This window comes from Amphiura filiformis, chromosome 5 (assembly GCF_039555335.1).
Source record: "Amphiura filiformis chromosome 5, Afil_fr2py, whole genome shotgun sequence".
NCBI classification, from domain to species: Eukaryota; Metazoa; Echinodermata; class Ophiuroidea; order Amphilepidida; family Amphiuridae; genus Amphiura; species Amphiura filiformis.
This window is the reverse complement of record NC_092632.1, coordinates 63,389,860-63,414,031: the sequence shown is the minus strand read 5'-3', so window position 1 is coordinate 63,414,031 and position 24,172 is coordinate 63,389,860. Positions and strand designations below refer to the sequence as shown.

General features: G+C 40.4%; 2 protein-coding genes across 2 annotated transcripts in view; both read right to left on the bottom strand.

The window, feature by feature from the left end:
- Nucleotides 1-21,545, bottom strand: part of LOC140153520 (zinc finger FYVE domain-containing protein 26-like) — a 37,199-nt gene extending 15,654 nt beyond the window's left edge. The window contains exons 1-11 of the mRNA XM_072176294.1: nt 20,496-21,545; nt 19,843-20,073; nt 19,112-19,177; nt 18,245-18,424; nt 17,098-17,193; nt 15,817-15,976; nt 14,148-14,381; nt 12,891-13,129; nt 11,932-12,071; nt 3,262-3,514; nt 509-669 (exon numbers count right to left, since the gene is read on the bottom strand). Of these exons, the coding sequence (XP_072032395.1) occupies nt 509-669; nt 3,262-3,514; nt 11,932-12,071; nt 12,891-13,129; nt 14,148-14,381; nt 15,817-15,976; nt 17,098-17,193; nt 18,245-18,424; nt 19,112-19,177; nt 19,843-20,073; nt 20,496-21,326 (2,591 nt within the window). The 5' untranslated portion in view covers nt 21,327-21,545. The remainder of the gene's footprint in view (nt 1-508; nt 670-3,261; nt 3,515-11,931; nt 12,072-12,890; nt 13,130-14,147; nt 14,382-15,816; nt 15,977-17,097; nt 17,194-18,244; nt 18,425-19,111; nt 19,178-19,842; nt 20,074-20,495) is intronic.
- The window catches only part of LOC140152327 (zinc finger FYVE domain-containing protein 26-like), a 162,500-nt gene continuing 159,710 nt past the window's right edge, over nt 21,383-24,172 (bottom strand). The window contains exons 21-22 of the mRNA XM_072174630.1: nt 22,676-22,898; nt 21,383-21,549 (exon numbers count right to left, since the gene is read on the bottom strand). Coding sequence (XP_072030731.1) covers nt 21,383-21,549; nt 22,676-22,898 — 390 coding nt within the window. The remainder of the gene's footprint in view (nt 21,550-22,675; nt 22,899-24,172) is intronic.

The following is a 24,172-nucleotide window of genomic DNA, read 5'->3' as shown; positions in this document are numbered from 1 at the left end:
TCTTCCACATGGGAGTATGAATTTCAAATGGAATTAACACATTAGCAGCTCCATTTAAAACTCATCCTCCTTCAGTGGAAGATTCAGGTTGAATCTTTCTCAGAGGGTGTATGAAACTCAAATGAAGCTGCCTAACATGTTAATTTCATTTGAAATTCATACTCCCCCTGTGGAAAATATTTCCAAAATCTTCCACAGGAGTAGTGTGGATTTTAAATGGAATAGCCCAATGGCAACTAATGGTACCTATTTCTAGACCTGGGATACATATTCTAGAAATGTGATGTGATGTAATTCCACCTGCCCTTCCCATAATGCATTTAACCTCCCTGACAGTATTTCCTCATTGGGCAGGAAAAATATCCTGTGTCATTGGCCCCTGAACATGTTTAGAGCAAAACCTCCTATGTAACATCTTGGCAGTTTTGTTTTAAACATGTTCTAGGGGCACAAGTACAAAGATGGTTTTCCTGCTCAATTCCCAACAACAATTTTTAATATGTCTTACTTGATAACAAGATTGTAGTCTACTTCAGGGTTGATGACTCCAGGCCTAATAGGCCTTAAGAACTCTGAGAGATCCTGACACCGCTGTAGAATCTGCTGTCCACATTCTCTAGGGTCACTGTGTAGCTCCAAGATGGAAAGACAAAGTGAAGTACTAGGTGCCTGCAAGTAAATAATTAATAAGGAGATCAAATTAGTTATTTATATTGCTAATCTATTCTTTGTGTGCAGTTACACATTTCACAGTACAAGGGTCTTCATACTTTAAAAATTTCAAGCTTCCATATTTCCTCAAATAGTCACCCCGGGGGCGTTGTATTTTCAAAAAGGGGAACGTTTATTAGAGGTCATTTTCAGAATGATAATTCCCAGTAAAATCATTAGGTAAGCTTAAGACCCACGCTGAAATGACGAGCTATGAACTTAGGAATGACGACTTCCGGGTACGGGTTTACGACCAGATTCTTGCCAATTACCGACGCCATTAGTGATTATGTATGCACCTTGGTAAGCTTACTACACAAGATATCATGGAAATATCAGCATTTTTGAAACATCTTGGTTACAAAAAATGTGGTGGGGCATTTATTTGAAAGGCGACTATTAAATTAAATATACGGTATATCCCAACCACTGCATGGCTAATATTATATACTAGGCGGTTACCCGTATTTAGCGGTTCTCGGCTGTCGCGATTACCTGGCTGATGGTGACTGTACTCACCAAGTTTTATGCCCATAGGACAGTTTTTACTAATTTGACCTCAGATGACCCCTTGTGACCTCGAAATTACCTTCCAAAATTTGGCTCTAAATGTTCCCAGTAAAATCATTAGGTAAGCTTAAGACCCACGCTGAAATGACGAGCTATGAACTTAGGAATGACGACTTCCGGGTACGGGTTTACGACCAGATTCTTGCCAATTACCGGCGCCATTAGTGATTATGTATGCACCTTGGTAAGCTTACTACACAAGATATCATGGAAATATCAGCATTTTTGAAACATCTTGGTTACAAAAAATGTGGTGGGGGCATTTATTTGAAGGGGGCGACTATTAAATTAAATATACGGTATATCCCAACCACTGCATGGCTAATATTATATACTAGGCGGTTACCCGTATTTAGCGGTTCTCGGCTGAACCACTGCATGGCTAATATTATATACTAGGCGGTTACCCGTATTTAGCGGTTCTCGGCTGTCGCGATTACCTGGCTGATGGTGACTGTACTCACCAAGTTTTATGCCCATAGGACAGTTTTTACTAATTTGACCTCAGATGACCCTTGTGACCTCGAAATTACCTTCCAAAATTTGGCTCTAAATGTTGACTGTACCCACCAAGTTTCATGCCCATACGACAGTTTTAGTAATTTGACCTTGGATGACCCCAAAATGGCCGTCCAAAAATTTGACTCTTAAAAGTTGATTGTACCCACCAAGTTTCATGCCCATACAACATTTTTTACTAATTTGACCTCAGATGACCCCTGGATGACCCCAAAATGACCGTCCAAAAATTTGACTCTATAAGTTGACTGTACCCACCAAGTTTCATGCCCATACGACAGTTTTTACTAATTTGACCTCAGATGACCCCTGGATGACCTCGGGTGATCTTGGCCCACTAACCGAAACAAATGTGTTCTGTCTGAGGTCCAGATGCACCCACCCACCAAGTTTGAGGAACGTGCGACCCCTAGTCTCCGAGAAAATAGGCGGAAAACAGTTTTTATTAATTTGACCTCAGATGACCCCTGGGTGACCTTGACCCACTAACCAATACAAACTTGTTCCGTCTTAGGTCAAGATGCACCTACCCACCAAGTTGCATGCTCATATGACAGTTTTTACTAATTTGACCCCTAGATGACCTCTGGTGACCTTGACCCACTAACCAATACAAACTTGTTCTGTCCCGGGTCAAGATGCACCCACCCGTCAAGTTTGAGGAATGTGCGACCCCCAGCCTCCGAGAAAAACAGTTTTTACTAATTTGACCACTGGCTGACCTTGGGTGACCTTGACCCACTAACCAATACAAACTTGTTCTGTATGGGGTCAAGCTGCACCCACCCACCAAGTTTGAGGAACGTATGCGACCCCTAGTCTCCGAGAAAATAGGCGGACAGACAGACAGACAGAGTCACAGACTACCAGTATTATTATATAGATGTTGAAAACTTTGTATAAGGCCTAAAAATTGTTATATTAAATTGGTGTAAAGGGCTGATCAAAAACAGATAGGTAGGTAGGGATTTTTTGTTTTTACAAAAGAGCTAAACCAAAAGAACAGATAAAGAAGATATGTATGATTATAATACCTTACACATTATATTCTTGTCTTCTGATTAGTTAAAACTAAATACCTCAATACTGAATAGTTTTACTATCAATGTGGCATAGGGATACCATCCTAGGTTATGCCAATATAACATTTTATAAAACCTTGTTGCACTTGTGCACAATATTGATGCATGTCCAATGCAGTAACCCCTAAGGGTTTAACAGTGCATTGCCTGTAAAAGAAAATGTACACTCCTTCACAAAGTATTCAAAGACATTGCATACAGTACGTGAAGTACGATTAGACACTGCTTGCATTTTCTATGCTCTTTTCTGATTGGTTGATACCTACTGCACACAATAATAATCATTTGCGGTTTGAATTTACCCTCAAAATATATTTATATTTTATTTATATTTATACTTTTACTGTTAACAAGAGGCATTTTGCAAAATCAGTCTTACATGCTCATAATAGAAGTCCTCTCTAATGATTGCATTATAAGCTTCATCTAATGTCAGCTGGAACTCTTCTAGGTAAGCATTCTGCTGTGTGCCCCCAGATAGTTGTGAATGTGGAGTCCCTGGAATCGAACCCATGAGCGGACTTCCTTGTAATGAACCACCGGGTGATCGACTTGCTGATAGTTTACTACCGGAAAATCGCTCTCTTATTCTCTGCTCCATGGAAGGCTGAGTTGCTCGAGCTTGGGCTGACCTGAAATGGCGTACACAGATGGATTTTTATAATGTAAGCATTATGTTCAATATCATGTTAGTTTATATTCATGTATTCTATTTATAATTTTGATATATTCTGTTTGACTCCTGGGCACCCCTGCAAAACAGTGTCATCACTGTGGGGTTTCCCCAGGCAAAATAAGAACTAATAAATAAATAAAAAACTAATAAATAATACAGAATTATCACCGGCGGATCCAGTGGGGACTAAAGGGGAAAAAGCCCCCCGGTATGATCCAGGGGTAGGGCGGAGGGCGAGCATCCCCCCCCCCGGTATCATTGTATAAAATGATACACCAAATGGATTCAATTGGACCCCCATTTTGCAAAATGTTTCAACTTCTGAAGGGAGACATCCTCCTGCATATGGGTAAATAAGTGGATGTTTTAGCTGCTGCTTTGGACATCTGGCACTTTATGTTTAAATACGCCAGCTTCCGACGAGTGTGGACGTGTCTCCATCAGCGTCCCCAAATGTTTTAACAGTCGTGAAATGGTACACTTTCAGGCATCAACATTTGCATCTGGCCATCTTTTTACTGTCTCAGTTTTAAAATTTGACGCCGTAATAACGACATTACTGGCCAATTTTGCTGTATTCTGACCGGATTTTTCAACCACACTACACTGACCCTGAACGTAATAGGGCAGTGGCGGGTATTTTTTGCGTGGATTTACACGGCCTGCATGCCGGCTAGCCGCTCCAAGAAGCTTGTACTACAGTGCATATTCTACCGTTGCTGTGTGAACCTAACCACGTACAAAGCACGAAATCAACAGATAGTTGAGGCAGAGGATGTTTAAAGACATTCCCACAACCCAATGGGGTTTCTGACCTTGTATGTCTGGCTTTTGTACACATGTAGTACAGTTGAGCATACCTTGCATTGGAATTGTGTGCAAATATCTGGTGTTTTCATCCTATTATTTAACATTCAAAACATCGAGACTTAGGAATAAAATTAATGCAGTGGGACAATATGAATGTTTCCTGTAAGAAAATCAAATATCATTCCTAAGTCTCAACTATTAGCTCGTTGGCTGCAGTTTTAAAATTACCATTTTGTGTGTGTGGCAATGGGGACTTTGCCTTTAAAATTGGGTTATATTGATCAAATTTCCCAATCATAGTGCATTGTAGGAATGCCTTTAAGCCTCCTCTGTAGTTGAGGTAAGCTCGTTCTAATTTTTTTTCTGCAAAGCTAGTGAATACCAATCTTATGGGAATCGAACGCAAACCGTCCATCATAATCAAGAAAAAAGCACGAATTTCGTCTAGAAATCAGGTGGGGTCTTTCTTTTTGTTTGTACCTAATCTATACGGCAGCCATTTTCGATGATCATGATGATGGAGAAAAGGAGATCGATACTTCAATTGAGCACTCTTCTTGTAATAGGCGTGATAGTAAACCAATTGACCAAATCATCCTCTTTGACCAAATGTAATCCGTGGATGACCGAGCATTCATCTAGCTACTGCACGCATCGTGATTTCAAGGAACCAATTCAAGCAAATCATGACATTAATAACTATAAACCATGGAGCTTAGCTTCACATGATTTTTCATCCTCAATAATAACCAAAGTTAAACCTTCAAACCCTCTTCATCATTCACACGGCCACGGACATTCCTTTTTCGGATCTTCCGTTGGCTATTATGCAAATTCGTCTGCGACATTTCAAGTAGAACGTCTCATATCATTGTCTAATGATGTTGAGTCCAACCCCGGTCCAGTTAGACATCCTTGTACTGTTTGTACGAAACCTCTTAGAAAAAACCAACTTAATCTGAAGTGCATTTTATGTTCTCAAACATCTCATGCGTCATGTGAAGGTATTAGCAAGGATAAATTTATCGAAACCAGCACTCAATGGATGTGCGCTACCTGCATATTACCACCATTTTCAGAATCATATTTCGACTTAAGTGACAAATCTCTGGCTACAGAATCATCCGCATCTGAACTTGAAACTAGTGATACAGCTGTGACTACAAACCTCTTAAACTGTTCTGTTTTTAATGCTCAAAGCATAGTTAACAAATCTCAGGAATTCAATGTATACTCTTAGAACATCAGGATTTTGATATCATTTGTATTACCGAAACGTGGCTTGATGCAACTATACATGATGCGGAAATTATTGGTCACCCATACATAGTGTACCGTAAAGACCGCAATAGATCAGGGGGTGGAATTCTGATCGCCGCCAAATCTAATCTTTACCCCCGTCTCCGTCATGACCTTAGTGTCGATGGGATCGATATTATCTGGGTTCAATGTATAACTAAACAAGGCAATATCCTGATTGGATGCTGCTACTGGTCCCAAATATCTGGTAGAGTTTTCATTGGTAAACTAGAGGAATCTCTCTCTAAAATTGTTGATATCAGTCATAAGTTTAAAAGCATCATACTTACTGGCGATTTCAATATGTGTGATAGACCGCATCAGGCATCACTTTTTAGAGATCTTTGTGAAGTCACTGATATTCTTGCCTTCCACCAAGTTGTGAACTTTGTCACTCGGCGATCTCATATTGATAAAAGTAAAGGGTCTATCATTGATCATGTGTACATTAATACCCCTGACACTCTTCAGTCACTTAATTCATTGCCTGCACTGGGCAAAAGTGACCATGATATTGTTACATACAAACTTCTTTTAAACAGCCAGCAACCTCCAAAAAGCCGTCCAATTCTATTGTATCATAAACTCGATATTGATATCTTTCTTCAAACTTTAATTAATACACCGTGGGATCTATGCTTCACTGATCCACCTGATGTTGATTATGCTTGGAATAATTTCAAAGATCTTTATCTTGCTGTTGTCAACGACGTTGTGCCCAGAGCTGCGCCGAAAAACCGTGAGCGCGCTCCGTGGATAACCAACGATATGATCAGGCTTGTCAGAAAGAAGCGTAGGTTGTACAAAGCTGCTATATCTAGTAATTCTACAGCGAAATGGGCAAAATATAAGAACTTTAGAAATAAGGTTAAATATGAAGTGAAAAGATCTTATTCTAGTTATGTCAAATCTCTTGCAGACGATGTTGGTCAAAACCCCAAAAGATTCTGGTCTTTTGTTAAGTCTAAGAAGGCTGCTCCACCTGTGTCTTCTTTTACTTACAATAATAACACCATTACCAATCCTGCTGAGATTGCGCAAATTTTTGTCCTCCCATTTTCAAGACCACTTCACTGTTGATCAGTCTGCTTATGACCCAAATGATGTAATTCACAAGTGTGCTGACCATCCTGGTATGTTATTACTTTCGGCCTTGAATACGGACGGTGCTGAGGTTCTTGAAATTCTTTTCAAACTTGATATTTCGAAGTCTCCAGGCCCTGACGGCATCAGTTCTAGACTGCTGAAATTATCTGCTCCTGTAATTGGTAACATTCTTGCTAGAATATTCAATCTTTCTGTGGCCTCGGGAACTTTTCCCGAGGACTGGCAAACGGCGAATGTTGTGCCTATTTACAAAAAGGGTTCCAAGGACGATTTTAAAACTACCGCCCATATCTCTGTGCTCTACAGTTGGAAAAGTTATGGAGAGGATTGTAGCCAATAGACTACAGTCGCACCTGATTCGGCATGGTCTAGTCGCAGAGGGTCAACACGGTTTCTGTCCAGGAAGATCCTGTGCTACTCAGCTTGTCACCATGTACCATGACAAGGCGTCCATTCTGGATAACGCTGTCCTCCTAGAATTGATGCTGTGTTCCTTGATTGGTCCAAAGCCTTTGACAAGGTCAGCCATAGTCTTCTTCTGTCTAAGCTTCATGGATATGGTATATGTGGTCAAATGCTTAATTGGTTCACCTCGTACCTCTATAATAGAACCCAAAGGGGGCAATACCTTGGTGAATTCTCCGACTGGATTTGTGTTAGGTCTGGGGTCCCACAGGGCTCCATTCTTGGCCCCCTACTTTTTAATGTCCATGTTCTTGATCTTCCCTGTTTTGTTTCATCGTCTCTTCCACAGTATGCCGACTGACACAGTCCTTTATAGACCTATCACATCTCCCCAGGATGAAGATATTCTTCAGAATGACTTAGATGCAATCAGGACGTGGAGTACCATCAATAGGCTTTCCCTTAATGCTGCTAAATGTGTGGTAATGCACATTACCAGATCCCATCGTCCTCTTTCCGTTAGATATCAGATGGGTGATATCCCTCTTGAAACCGTTTCTACTCATAAGCACCTCGGCGTTGTCTTGTCTTCTAACCTTGAGTGGGGTCCCCATGTTGATACTATCACTAGTAAGGCCCAACGTTTGCTTGGCTTCATCCAAAGAACGGTTGGATCCAATGACCCGGATACCATGAAGAAGCTTTTCTTTGCTCTGGTGAGACCTATCCTGGAGTACTGTGCTCCAGTTTGGGCTCCTAACAGGGAGGGTCACAAAAATAAGCTGGAAGGGGTCCAGAGAAGGTTCACCAGATACTGTTTTCCTGGTCCCTGGCAGTCTAGGCCTTCCTATAGTACAAGACTCCAGACCCTTGAGATTCCCACCATTCTTTCTCGCTTTGATTATCTTCGCATTATGTTTGCTGTTGGATGTCTGTGGAATAAATACAATATTAGCTGGGCTGACTATATCAAGCTGAATACTCTTTCCTCCAGACAAGCAGCCAACATAGATTTCCGGCATTTCCATCGCAGCCGAACTGACGCTTTCCATAATTCCCTCTTTGTCGCATTTCCCAGGTTATGGTCTTCCTTACCAAATGATGTCTCCAGTGAAATTGTTTTTAGTTTGTTTTCATTTTCGCGCAAAACGCGTAGTTGTATGTACCTTTATCAATAATGTGTTGTGTGTGCGGGGTTTTTTTTAATCGCTTTTTTATATATATTATCTTTCGTCAACGGGGTTATCGGAGACCCACTGCACAGTGATTTAGTTCGCTATTAGGGAATCCGCCAGGGACCCCGTTGACTATTGTATTTGTGTTTATTGTTTTAAGGCTTTTTTTCTGCTATTGTTTGTATGTTTGCCTGGATTATCAATAAATCAAATCAAATCAAATCAAATCAATAGGGCCTAATAGTGAGAATGTGTCCACGAATGGCTTCAATTGGGCTGTCATATCACAAATTTTCAGCTTTTTCAAACTTAAATTTTACACAGTAGTAGTTCCAAAATAGTCCACCAAATGGCTTCAATTAGGTCTTCATTTTCCAAAAGTTTAGCTTCTGAGCGTCGCTATGGCCGCTCACTATGGCACATGACGCTATGGCCGCTTTGCGGTCATTTTTCACATTTTACGTTCAGTTTTATACACATTTTAGCCCCCTGGTAGTTTACCGTCCTGGATCCGCCCCTGATTACTACAAAGGTGAGACTGCATAAGGGCAATGTCGGGATGCAAGGTCACAGGATGGAAAGTGATGGCATACCACCAACTGCCATTTTGTTCTAACACATGGTCCCTGTTCTACTGTTCTATTTTCTGTTGGAACGGTCTGATGAATGATGTATGTTCTGGCTAGCCAGCAAAATGTTTAATATCCCACATATCCTCATCAGTTCACCGATTTACTACAGAATAGATCTAATACCATGTTTACTGTATTAATATTTTATCATTTTGATAAAATGTGACAATACGCATATTGTGTGAAACGCAAGAATAAGATCATGTATGGATGCGACTACTTAAAGCATGCTAGGAAGTATATTGACCAATGTCAATTCAGGTCACAGAGATGATATACCACATTGGAATCATGACAGTTCCTTGGCATTACTGGGTATTGGAATTACTCTAATGTAATGTCAAAGTTGCAAATTATCGCTTGTTCCTTCAAAACTCGAAGTATACTGGCAAAACTTAAAACTACTTCTCAACATGTCTACACCACAACAGTTTAAACTACCCAAACGTCTTGAAAGCGAGTTTGGCGGATGGCCTTAAAGAATTTTCGATCTTTGGAATTTATGGAGCGAAAACTAGCGAGATTCGGAACCACCTTCACTTCACGATGCATTGTAAACATCATGGATTGTATCCACCCAGTTTGAGTCTTAAAACAGCGGTTAAAGGGCCCCATGCTCAACGGATTATTCAGAACACGCAACATCTTCTTCTGAATGAAAGGATTCGTCAAATTTACTACACCATTAATGTCACGAAACAAAGAATCTCTGACTTGGATGAAAGCTTGTTTATCTGTTTACCGGTTGATGTGTACACCGACGTCAAGAATTGGGTCACCCACGCTAGTGAGGCTGAGTTTTCCAAGTGTTGCTCCCGTCAGAAAGATAAGTTCTCCCGGTTAGAAAGTAAACAGAAACTTTCCCGTTCTGATGTCCCTGTCTCACAAATGAGTGATGATGCGAGTAATAATATCACTGACAGATGGGTCATAAACAAATCGGACCGTCAAATCACTGAGCCTCAACTTTCGGTTCTCCGGAAGGGGTTAAACTTTGCTGTTACTCCTAGCAAATTACCCACTGTTGAATTTGTGACAGCGGTTGAAACAGCCTGTCATTTATTAGGAAACACCAGTAATAAAGCCGCAGAACTAAGATCTGATTGCGTACAAGTTCTCAAGCAAAGCAAGCCTCCTCCTAGTAACATCAGTAAAGAGGAAAGAGCTGCCCTACGTGAACTTAAAGAGGACAAGGACATAACAATCTTACCCGCTGATAAAGGGCGTTAACGGTGATTTTGAATAAGACCGATTATCAAGATAAAGCCAACGATCTTCTTAATGACACTAATACTTATAAGCCGCTTAAGCGTGACCCAACATCGATGTATCGCAATCAGCTTATTGAAGTTCTTCAATCACTTCGTGATGAAGGTGTTATTAATGTAATCACTTATCGTCAATTGTACCCCACTTCATCGGACACTCCAAAGTTCTACGGACTACCTAAAGTGCATAAGGACGCGTGCCCTCTCAGACCCATTGTGTCAAGTTGTGGGTCTATAACCTACAATACTGCCAAATTTATTTCTAAGATACTTTCACCATTAGTTGGCGATACACCCAGACATCTCAAGAACAGTGAGGACTTGGTAACCAAATTATCTGCTATCAAACTCGCGGACAATGAAAGTCTGATCTCGTATGATGTGAGCGCTTTATTTACCAGCGTTCCTGTGGATGAAAGTTTGGACATTATCCATAAGCGCCTCACCAACGATGATACACTTTCCACCAGAACCACCTTGAGTCCCAAGCAGATTATTGATCTCCTGAGAGTCTGTCTGAAGACCACATACTTTACCCACAATGGAACTTTCTATACCCAAATAGAGGGCGCCGCTATGGGCTCCTCCGTGAGTCCCATTGTCGCGGACTTGTTCATGGAGGACTTCGAAGACAAAGCGCTCTCCTCCTTCCATTCCCCACCACGGTTCTGGGGACGCTACGTCGACGACACCATGATAGTCCTCAAAACGTGTGACATTGACAACTTCACTATCCATCTCAACTCTGTGCATCCCGCAATTAAGTTTACGGTTGAGCGAGAGGACAATCAGTGTATAGCTATGTTAGATGCTCTTATCCGAAGGGATTTGGACGGATCACTCTCATTCAGCGTGTACAGAAAAGCTACTCACACTGATCAGTACTTAAATTTCAATAGCCATCAACCTCTCGAGCACAAATTGGGTGTTATAAGAACACTTAAACACCGTGCCAATGTCATCTCTTCTGACCATGAGAAGCTGGAACAAGAACTGGCAGTAACAAGATCACTCCTAAGCCTCTTGCTCAACGTGATACCCCCACGGTGGGTCACATAAGTCTGCCTTACATCCAAGGGGTTACGGAAGCCCTCAGCAGGAAGATCAGGAAAGCAGGGGTAACTGTTCATGTCCCGCCTATTAACACTATCCATAATATGCTTGTCAGTCCTAAAGACAAAGTTAGCAAATCCGACCAGTACATGTGTTGTCTACGACATTCAATGTGAAGACTGTGACTCTCGGTATATTGGAGAGACAGAAAGACCCTTTGCAAGCGGTTGAAAGAACATAATCGCGAGAGCTCACCGGTTGGGTCCCACATGAAAACTCATAGTCATCAATTCAAGCCTGAAGAAGTGGACATCTTAAATACAGACTCTAGATGGTTCCAGCGGGGGTGAAAGAATCCATATACATTGCTGCTCACAACCCGGATCTCAATAAGGACAGGGGCCGCCACCACCTACCAGCCGTCTACCAACCTGTCATCCTGTCATGTGACTCTGACGTCATATCTAAGTCACATGACCAAAATCCCGCTCCAGTCAACCACTCTTGAAAAAGTCTCGTGGACGGACGAAAATTTGAGAAAGTCAAATTTTTTTCTTAAGTTGTGTGACCAGTTTAAACTTACCTCAATACTTCTTAATCATTTCCAATTGCACCTATATTTACCTTGGCATGATGAAAGTATTGAAACATTCACTGCAAACTCTAACAGGCGTATCTCCATAACCCTCGATGACGGCTTTCAGTTGAGAACAGCGCCAACACACAACACGACCACAGCGGCGACAGTGATGTCTACGATTGAACTGTGACAGGAAATAAAACAATGTTGTTGAATTTGTTACCTTTTCAAAGAGTTCCTCTAGAAACATATGTTTATAGTGTGTCTCATCTTAAGTTGAGAGTAACGTCATGTTGGATTTTACAGTTGCAGAATCGAATTGGTGCGTTTATTCAGTTGCGTCATCAGCATATGGACAAACCACCCTTCTACATGTGTGTATGTGCCCTGCCGGATTAGGTTAGCATGCATGACTCAAATCTGCCACTACGAAATCCAACATGGCGTTACTTTCAACCATATGGTGAAATAGAAAAGGCATATTCTTTCACAGGCTCGTTGTATATAGCCAAGAAATATGAGTTGGTGGTTCTTGATCTGGCAACCAGTGGAGTGGTGTTGGTCAGCTTGCAGTCCGATCATTTGGAATCCGATCCACATGCTTGATCTTTAACAAATTACGCACCTGCATCATTTGCTTGCAGGTGAAGGGATCACCTTTGTAAAACTTCAGTGTACTCAACACATCCCAACAGGAACTTTTACCTACCAGACATATTAAAGTCTTATTGAACGGGCTAAATTGCTACCATCAGTCAGGCTTGTAATTTACCAACCTGAACAGCAAAGTTACTGTTTAATGGGTAGGTGTTAGGGTACATCCCTGAAAAAATGGAACTGAAAATTTGACCAAATTCAAAATTTTGGCAACTAAAATTAGGGCAAACTAAGACACAATTGCTTATCATATCCTTCTAAATCTCTCCACTTTGCTCACCATACAATGAGAAACATGCATCAGACTCCCAATCCTCTCGTTTGGGCGGTAAAAGCACCAACTTACCATACTAAATCTCTCCACTTTGCACACCATACAGTGTGAGACCGAAGTATCCGGCACCCAATCCTCTCGTTTGGGCGGTGTGGAGGGCAGATTTATCTCTGGTAATTTTGAATATGATTGCCCTCTGTTTAACACTGGTGGTGAAGCAACTCTCATATCCCCTACCGAGGATTGACGTCTCAGTGGTCTGGGCCCTCGTGAGATGCCACCACTGGTTGATATACCACCTGGACTTTCACCTACAATATTACATGTGAAAGAGGAAAATGGGGCTTGTGTAATAAAAAATCAATTCCATTTGAAATCCATACACCGCCCCTCCCCTATGGAAGACATGACCTTAATCTCTCACAGAGGGGGTGTAAAATTCAAATTGAGTCACCCATTCAGGTAACCCCATTTGAAATTCACACTCAATTTGTGGAAGGTTAAGGTCATGTCCTCCATAGGGGGTGTATAGATTTCAACTGTAATAGCGCAATCTATTAACAAATTATACTAAAAGACTTTTTATGGACATTTTGAACTTAATCATTTAGTTGCTTTCTGATAACAACAATGTGTTATTGAATAAGGTTGATAAGATCATGTTGTAGTGCTCATTTGTTCCATGTAAGTTGTCATGCCAAGGCCCTTAATAAGCACCCATCCAGTGACTTCTCAAATACAAAACAATACGCGTTCATCCAATTCATCACAACAAAGTGTAAACAATTTAAACTGTGAAGGATAAGTCATTAAAATTGTCGTAAGGTATTTTAGAAATGAAAAAGTTGGCAAAAAAAAAAGGAAAACAGCAGTATTGAAATTAGGAGCCAAATTCAAATACATGTAGCTAATTTCTCTACTTAAGGTTGGTCTTAACACTGGAATTATGGAATCTTTTGGGCTTGCTAAATTGTTATTAAATTAAATTAAAATTCACTCTCACTTTGTGGCAGATTAAGGCCATGTCTTCCGCATGGGGTGTATGGATTTCTACTAGAAGTGTGAATTTCAAATGGGGTTACCTGAATGGGTAACTCCATTTGAAATCTACTTGACCTGTGTGGGAGATTAAGGTTATGACCCCCATCTAGGGGGTGTATGGATTTCAACCGGAATAGTGCATTGTGTGTGAAAAATTTCTATGGAAGATATCTTACAATATTTTATCGCATTTGTTAAGTCTGGTGTTTAAAACATGATATCAGTTGTTTAACAGTTGTTTAGATTCCTGGCCTAGGGTTATAAAATTATGAAAAAAAGTGCATTTACCTCTATTTTCAGCACCCAAAGACTTTCTAAGCTCCGGTGTACCAGATGGTACATTAACAGGTGTTGTTGACAACGGCACAGGTGTGGAAGACATTGGAATAGGTGTTGCCGTTGACCCCATGGATGCGACACTTATGCGATGTCTGGTACTGGGTCTGGGTATAGATGAAGATGACAATAGAAGACTAGGAAGAGAAGGTGTTGTGGAACTATGTATCATAGATGTCTCCAGCTCTATAACAAAATGCAAAATATATAGTCAATTAGTCATAAAATATGGTCAACATGCAAATATTTGAATATACACCAATCTGACTACGCCATTACTGTGGTGTCCCCGACGTAAAACTGCGGTGTCTCAAGGTCGGGGGTTCCATCAATTACTAGTTAGTGTGATATACAGCATTGAACACAACATTGATTTTCAATACACAATCATGAATTGATTGAACAAATTAAATCTCTCGGACTGGTACATCTGTGGTTCCGTCAATAGAGGGCCAAATACAGTACACGCTTCTCGCATTGGTGTATAAATAAACACGTAATAGTGAGTGTGCGCTGGTTTGAATCCGAATGGTTCTGATTTTCTCTCTCATTTATTATATTGCCAATTTGCCCGAGCTTCATTTCTTTATTATACCGTAAACGTTCGTCTGATGGCGCACCTTGGGATAAATTTCATGTACAAATAGAGAGCTACCTCCTCTAAAAATCCCAACAAGAATTACGGGTGTGTGCCCTTATCTGCTGGGGGATTTTTATGGAAGGGCACTTTTAGTTTGTGTCTAAAATTCCAGTTATGTCAAGGGAGCCCATAGTTATGTCAAGGGAGCCCATAGCACCATTAGGTGAACGTTTACGGTATATTTTCTCAGGCATATATCCTTTTTGATCTTCACATTTAATGTTTAATGCCTCACTGATTGATATCCTGCTAGGACAGAGCAGATAGGCTGACCTCTCTTTTTATAATATAAATAAAGCATAGTGAATTATAGTGCACTACACAAAGGCATAAACCCACAGGCCTCGGCACACTTTACAGGAATTTACTGACCACTGTGGCCCAAGACACACCATATAAACCATTTTTACAACAAAAGAGATTCACAGCTAAGAAGCACACACCCTACACATACCACAATAAACCATTGCAGCCAGGATCAGCTCCCTGAGTCATCAAGACAATAAGCAGTTAGTTCCTTTCAATTTTTCATGAGAAAAAATATGGCTGCAACGGGACTGGAATTTGCATCGCCAAACACCAATTGGCTATTCCATTTAAAATCCACACTACCCCCGTGGAAGATTTTTGAAATATCTTCCACAGGAGGAGTATGAATTTCAAATGGAATTAACACATTAGGCAGCTCCATTGAAACACACCCTCCCTCAGTGAAAGATTCAGGTTGAATCTTTCTCAGAGGGTGTATGAAATTCAAATGGGACTGCCTAATGTGATCATTCCATTTGAAATTTGTACTCCCCCTGTGGCAGACATTTCCAAAATCTTCCACTGGGGGAGTGTGGATTTTAAATGGAATAGCCCAATGCAATGGAGTCTTACTGACTGAGCCAATTTGGCTGCATATATCAACTGGGGGAAAATAAATTGAATTTATAGATTTAGTCAATAAAGTTGAAAATAGTAAAGAAAAGAACTAACCTTTTTCTCCTGGAAAGTTGAGCCTTGGAATATACATGGCATCAGCTGCATATTTGCATACCAACTTGTCAAAGACTTGGACAGAACAGGATGACGGAGTGAAAGGTGTTGTAGTCAGTTCATGAGATAGACATTGAAGTACCTTAGCTGCCCAATCCACCTATTTGACAGCAAGGAAAAAAACATAGTATTTGATATGATTTTATATTTCTCTATTTCACTCTATTCTTCCCTTCTTGTGGAAAGGGGCACCCATACATCAATAAATAAAATGTTGGTATTTATACGCTTTCACATGTGCACATGTACCAAAGCGCTTTACATTTATTCTACTGTTGTTAGAATATGTCAGCCGCCATACAATGCCCAAGGCATGTTCATACCTCTGGGTGGTGCTCAATTGACAATAACAGCTCCCCATTTCACCCCTGGGTAGTGAGAAGCAAGTGAAGTAAAGTGCCTTGCCCGAGAGCACAACACGATGGCACCGCCAAGACTCAAACTCGCAATCCACACATTGCAAGGGAGAGCCCGTACCACTGTTCCACCGTGCCCCCTATCACCTTGTCACCTGCTAAATGTGTCTCTTTACATAATGGCTAAGAATAAATACCAGATTCCTCTCAAGTGGAGGTCACTTCAAATCAACCCCAAGTCATATGGCGTAGTAATGCTCTCTGTATTCCAAAACCATGTGACTATATGGGATGGTTTGAAGTGACCACCATTCGAAATGAGTCTGGTAGTTATTCCTAGCTATTACATGTTTGTAAAAAGAGACACATGTAGCACCTGACAAGTGCATACATTTGATATGGGTGTACTGTACACATATATGTGCTATATAGAGGTCCCTTTTTCCATGCTCTTCTGCCATTCACTACAGTTACCTTAAAAAATCAAACTCATTTTACATCAATTTTCAGCTTTCAATGTCCTTATTCTTAATTAAAAACACATGAAAAGTAAAGTTCAGTTTTTCAAGATCAGGGTTAAAAATTATGTCTTTTAAGACTTAAACCACCCTACTTTTAAAAGCCGTGCCACACATACCTACAAAATAAAAGACAAGGATCCGTCTGCCTGCTTCCCCTCCCTTGCCTCTGCATTTCATCTCCCTTCATCACCAACTCACCCCATCTCTCTCCCTCCTCTTTCCTCCCTCTTCTTGATTCTTCTTTTCTATCTGTGCTCCGTCCTGCTGTCCGTCTCTCTATCTCTCTCTCTATACCCTATTGTTATTACACTTCTTGCAACAAGAGATGAAACAAGATACAATACCTTCATATTCATGAGGAGTTGTTCCACAATAAGGTTAGGTTTTGATATGAGTTGTTGGTAGTCACTTCTAGCTCTCTCTGGCAAACACAATAACGCCTACAGGAAGGTAACAGTAATTATGTGATGCGATCAAGCAAAATCAGTCGGGAACTCGGAAATATTAAATTTTCAGTTTTAGACTACTAAATAGCATTTACAAAGCTGCTTTTGCATAAAAACCCATTGAAATTGGACAACCAGTTCCAAAGATATTAGCAATTAAAGTGTTTCCAAAACAAGAGAAACAAAAGGAAATATTCGCTTTGTTTGGCTATATCTCAAAATCAATATTGCCGAGTTCCGACTGATTTTGCTTGATCGCGTCACATATGTGCAAAATCATTGTGATAAATTAATTTGTAATTTCATATAATATAAAAAGCATGATAACTGTGATGAGGTATATACGCTCTCTCCTTCAGCACTTACCAACTGAGCAGGGCTGTTTTTCCATTATTAACATACGGTTGCCGACTCAGTCAATTAGCAGCATTGCATGATTGCTGGTTACATGCTTAAAGTATGTGCATATTGTGTAAAATGAATCATTTTAATTTATGACAAATTAAATCATAACATTAGTTGCATTTATGCAATTTGTTATTAATCCTAACGTACGTCTTAAACCATAACTCTGAAACTGGTCAAACTACTTTTGTGGGCGGAGGGAGATAGAAGAAGAAAAGAAAATAAAGAGCAAAGTTGTTTTGGTCATTTCTGCCTGGTTTTGAACCACCAACCCCTCTGGTTTGGAACACCTAGCCCCTGATATCAAGCCACATGTGGTGACCTGGCCGACCAGACTTATTGTGGCTATATATGCTCAAATTATTGCGCAATTACATCACTAGGGTTGCTTGAGCTCGCAGGCACTTTGTGCTGTAGTATATTTTGCTGTGCTGTAGTGTTTGTAGCATTCAGGGCGGTAGGGTTAAAATATCACTAAAAGTATTGCTGACATATTAATTTTTAATAAAAAGTTTTAATTAACTTTTGCATTTTTCTCACTGCAAAGAACAAAATTTGTTCCCTTTTGAGTAAAAGTTAAATTTGCACATTCATTCCACACAGCTTCTTGTTAATGTTTTCAACAACACCAATCTCTTACCTTTGCACCCATGCTAATGCTCTGCAGCTCTTCCACTTTTTCTTGCGAGACTTCTTGCAGGAAATGATCCAGTACATACTGCACCAGGAACACAGAGCTTGATAAGCTGATATCAGTTGAGGACAGCAAAGACTCACAGATGGACAGACACACAAATTTATCCTTGATTGATTCCAATACCTGCAAGAAAAACATAACAAAACAAGTTTAAAAGTACAGTTGGTACTTAAAGGAATATTTCGTGATCCTAGCATCCTATTTTTATGACACTCTTCAGTAGATATCCACGAAAAAAGCTTATTCCCAAAATTTCAGTTGATTCCGATTTTGCGTTTGCGATTTATGCATGATTATGTGTATTACACTGCTCCATAGAGAATGTGTTGTAATTTCGTTCTGGTATACCAGAACGAAATTCAAATTTCACGATATCTCTGCTAAATGAATTAATCTGCAAGAAATTTTTTGTACATAAACATTATGTAGCCAGAGGTTTTAAATACATCATTTTTTTATATGAAAGATTAAATCTTTATCTGACTGTAATACTTGATAATCTCTATTTGGGCTTATTGATTGTCAATCCTATGATGTAGAAAATAAAATACAAGTCCAGATCAAAGGAGGGGAATGCCAGCAAACTGCATTTCTACACATTTAGATCGAATGAAAACATATTTATGCAGAAAAACATCAGCAAGAAGGTCTACTATCTCATCACCTTAAGATATGATTTTAGGAATAGGTTAAGTTAGGATTAGTTTTAGTAAAGAATTTGGGAGCATGAATGAGGTTTTTACTGTTTTAGGATTAGAAATGTTAATTTGCTGTCCACCATGTTCACCATTAATGCTTGAATGTACATACCTGGAAGCACTTGAGTGAGTTTTTCTCTTGCTTCAGTAGATATCCTAAATACTTCTCTTGAATATCCTGAAAGGTAAAAATATATTGTGTTTGTTTGTCTGAATCAGTAAATAATAAAACATGAGTATTAACATAAATGAAATACTGGTACAAATGTTGTTCATTAGACGGAGGTGCTGTATTTAGCGTTAGCTTTGGATATTTAATTATTTTCTTTATTTTTCACCTGGGTAAGTCGGTGGAAAATAAAGAAAATAATCAAATGTCCAAAGCTAATGTTAAATACGGCGCCTCCACCTAATGTTATACATATGTTTTATTGGACAACAATAACAAGCATAATGGGCACACCCCTCAACATGGATACATAAATCATCCCCATGCATAAACACCCCCACAAACACACCCCATCTACACACACCCCTACTTGTTTTTTACCGACAACCATAGACAATGTGGACCCATACACACACAGACATATCATATAATCCAAATATGGACTTCTGTGTCAAATTATGACAGTTAATCGACTAACTGTTAATCTGATATTACACCTATGATAAGAGGACCTACCGCATATGCAAAGTTATATGCTGTATAGCACCCTCTGCCGCTGTCTTACGACTGTGGACATCCACGGTTCGCTATGTGTGGCTTTTCACTACGTACATGTAAATCATTTATTTTATCAAAGATTTAAAAATCTTGAATGTTTTAAATACATCTCTCACCTGTCGTACTATATCATAGACTCCTTGTACCTCCGCCCAATGCTTAGCCAGATCAAAGTCCTCAGCTGCCATCAACACATCTAGTATTTTATGTGGATTACTCTGCGACTCATCCTCCACATACTGCCAGTCTAGATACGGGTTTGGCGCTGCTTGCAGAGGGAACTCATCCGATTCTTGGACTAATTCAAAGGATGGTGATGGAGGATTCTTCAGTGCGTATTCTGTGATCTGATGAAAACAAGAAAGAATGTGCTATTCCAGTTGAAATCCATACACCCTATGGAAGATATGACCTTAACCTCCTCCCACATAGGGAGTGTGAATGGGAAATTCCATTTGAAATCTACACCCCATGTGTGGGAGATTAAGGTCATGTCTTCAAAAGGGGTGTATGGAATTGCCTAATTGAAAAAAAATATGTGTATGTGTTTGATTCTTCTTAGTCTTAAAAAATTACAATTTAAAGCAATTACTAATGTTCCTCTGTCTATCCATTACATGATTATTATATTGGAAACCTTGGCTTGATGCTCGGCATATGGTAGTACTCTCAATGGCATGAACAATTAGAAATAATTGCTCATACAAAAGTTAACAATTGCTTTACACAAAGGTTTTTAAAAATTATCCTTGAAAAAGTAGCATAGTACCTTTTTATAAATCTTCATCTTCACCAGTTTCTCTTCGACAGCCCTGCATATCCTCTCATCAGCAGAAGGGTAAGCCTGACAATGATGTAACAACTCCAGACAAGCTGCAACAGATAAGGTTGACAAAGATCCCAACACCACTCTTGCTGCAAGAGTCTTGTCTTCCACTCTCAGCAGATACCTCCAGGAATCCACAGCCATGTCCTCATCCTGCTGAGATGGCATTCCTTGAGCCGCGCAACACAAGATAAAATCCTTTAACAGAGGAAGATCCTGCAACCATTCGCTGTCTTTGTCCGGCACCCGCACTGCGTCGATAAAATCCAAGCATTCTGCCCACTTGCACGATGACATCAGCTGATTCAATGTCAGATGGAATAACCACTGGACTTCTGGTGATCTTACATCGGCTAGCATGCACGCCCTGGTGTTCCTCCATGTTAAACCAGTCGCATTAGGCGATGCCAACTCTGGACAACTCTGATCTGGTTCTTCCTGTAAAGTTTCTGTAACCTTCAACACCGTCATCAAGAAGGCTTCCATGTACCTCTGAACAGTGGCATATCCAGCAATGTGCTGCAGTAACTTCACCACCTCCGTCTCTCTCGTTCGACCTTCTGCCATGCTCAACTCTGCTTCAATACTCTCTTCAATACCTGGTATATTCTGCCCACTAGGAGGAGCAATCTGACCTTCCTTTGTCAAAGACTCGACAGATTTCTGTGAAGCGAAGCGGTCGGTTCGATCGTCTACGGCTACGCTGATGAGTCCAACCAATGATGCTACCAGTTTAGATTTGGAATGCAGGTATCTTAGGGTTGACTCTGTCATCTTGAATGGTGGAGGTGGTAGGGAATTAGAACGATGTCTGCTGCTATCTGTACCGTTCAATTCAGGATTGGAGCTACTGCGGTGAAGTTCGTGGACAGTTGAGTGGCCTTCTGCATCTGATTGGTATTTGAATTTGTAGGCAAAGTCATACTTGTGTCGACAAATCCGAATGGTGAAAGCGGAAAGAGTGGGCCTTCTTCAGCTTTTCGTGGAACCGCATCATCTGTGACACAGGATAAAACAAAGGATGTATAATAATTTTAAATACCCACAAGATTTCAGAGATATTACTTTTGTTTCAATATTAAGAATCTTTTATATTAACCATTTCAACTAAACATGAGAATATGACACATTTTGCCAAAGAAACGATAAAGAAAGCAAGACCTGAACAAGGACTACACCCATGGCATAAAAGTAGTGCAAGCTAGGATCAATCAACCTCCTTGATCAGCTAACCCATAATCACATTATATGGATCCATTGCTATGATTAAGTAGGGGAGGGGGGTACTCACACATATAATGTATACGGGGATGTGCCGCTCTAACTGTCAAATCAGCTAGTTTTTTTAGGTCAAAAATCCCTAAATATGGGTAGGGGTTTCAGAGTTCCAGCAGCACACCCTTGGCAAAATGTAATTTGAGTACTCTCACTGGGATGATTTACAACTTGTTACCAGCATTTTAACATCCCCATATATCTTAAAATATTTATGCTTAGTGCATGACCATTCAAGTTTTGTTTGATGAGTGCCTTTAATCCCAAAGGCCTTTTTAGTGACTGGAAGGAAAGAAGAGGGAAATAAAGAGAGCAAATGAACAAGGAAGTTGTTGGCTCTGGGTGGGATTTGAACCTGAGACCCCTCGCATGCCAAGCAATAGGCCGCCGACACCTAGCCATGGGTCTTATGCTGCCCGGGCCAGCAAATTTGTGCCCATATATCACTGAGGGTGATTGCATCATCACATCCCGTGGGATGCACGCATGGCCGTGAAGTTGTTTGTAGTGTTTTGTAGTACTCTGGCTTGTTAGGGTTAAGTGACATTTTCCTAACCGTATACCCGAGCAAGTAAAGGCCATCTTACAACTTGCCCGGCATATTTACAACCCTCAACCAATGAGCAATGACATAATGGGCTATTCCAGTTGAATTCCATACACCCCTTATGGATGATATGACCTTAATCTCCCAAACAGAGGGTGTAGATTTTAAATGGAATCACCCATTCAGGTAAACCCAATTGAAATTCACACTCCCTATGTCGAAGTTTTAGGTCATGTCTTCCATAAAGGGTATATGGATTTCAACTGGAACAGTCCAATGCAAGTCCCTGGTATAAACCCACCTATATTGTCACCCTTAGTCTTTTCCATGCTTCTCTCCAGCTCAATCCTGCCTGGTGAGCAACTTAGTACTAAACTCTCTAGCTGTTCCCCAAGATGCTGTGATACATGTGGTATGACAACATTGAGGAGTCCTCCATAGATATGGCCATCTTGAATGTCCATTGGTAAGCTCTTCCCGGTGAAATCCTTACGGAACCAGTCGAGGCACTCTGGTATGGACACCTGGATTTAGATAACAAAAAATATATTGTTACTGATTAACTTTTAGCGGTTTGGGTCAAATAAACATTTACATTCTACAACATCAATATTTTGGAAATTACTGGAAAAACTATTATATACTGGCCAAAGTTGGACCAGATAAAGTAAATGCTAGCACTTGACTAGACAAATTCAGCCCCAACTGGTCCAATATGGTGTGGTACTTATGGACTTCCTATTACAGCCAGACTCTTAAAAGTGGATTAATGAGGCCCATTGCAAAGTGCTTACTTGTATGGCCTAGTCAGAGTCTCACTTGGGCTGGGTTTGGGACTTTTTTTTTCTGGTCCAGTCCGCACTACCATATCTTACCCAGAACTGGCCCAGTACTGGGCCACATCAGTGTGTAGTACTGTATCTTAGCTACAATTGTCTGTCCTAAATTTGACCATAAAAACATTCACTAGGCTTCAGCTGCCTACTGAGGTTCAGTCCCAGGAATGCCACTTGTACACACTGTCACATGTTTTCATCCCCAAACAGACCCTCACATTTCAAACATCAAAAACTGACCACTGACCTACTTCATGTAAAAATACAAACCCTGATCACTAACCTTCCTTTGACACATTATAAAAATGGCAGGGGCGGATCCAGGATTTCGAGAAAGGGGGGGCACTCCTGAAAATTCAAAAATGTAAGAAATGGCCACGAAGCGGGCATCCCGGAGTGTTTGCGCGACGAAGGGGGTTGTCTGAGAAACTTTTGAAAAATGAAGACCCAATTGAAGCCATTTGGTGGACCATTTTGTCACTATTATTGTGTAAAATTTTAGTTTGAAAAAGCCTAAAATTTGTGAAAAGACGGCCCAATTGAAGCCATTCTTGGACAAGTTTTGACACTAATATTATGTAAAATTTGAGTTTGAAAAAGCCGAAATATAAAATTTGCGAAATGACAGGCCAATAGAAGCCATCTTTTTTCACTGTTATTGTATAAAATCAGAGTGCTGGGCGTGAAATACAGAAGCGAAAACGGGCAGTTGTTAATATAGGCAGGGGGTGTCTGAGGGGATGTTCCCCCTCCTAATTTGGAAATTTTGCAAAATGAAGGTCCAATTGAAGCCATTTGGTGCATCATTTTTTACACTATACGAGTATATCATTGCTTTTTAAAACAAGGGCCCGAACTGAATTTGCAAAATGTTACACTGACACTTTATAGGCCTAAGACTCGGAGATTCGCAATGCATGGATTGAAGTCAGCATGGAGTTAGTATTAATACTGACTTTGGT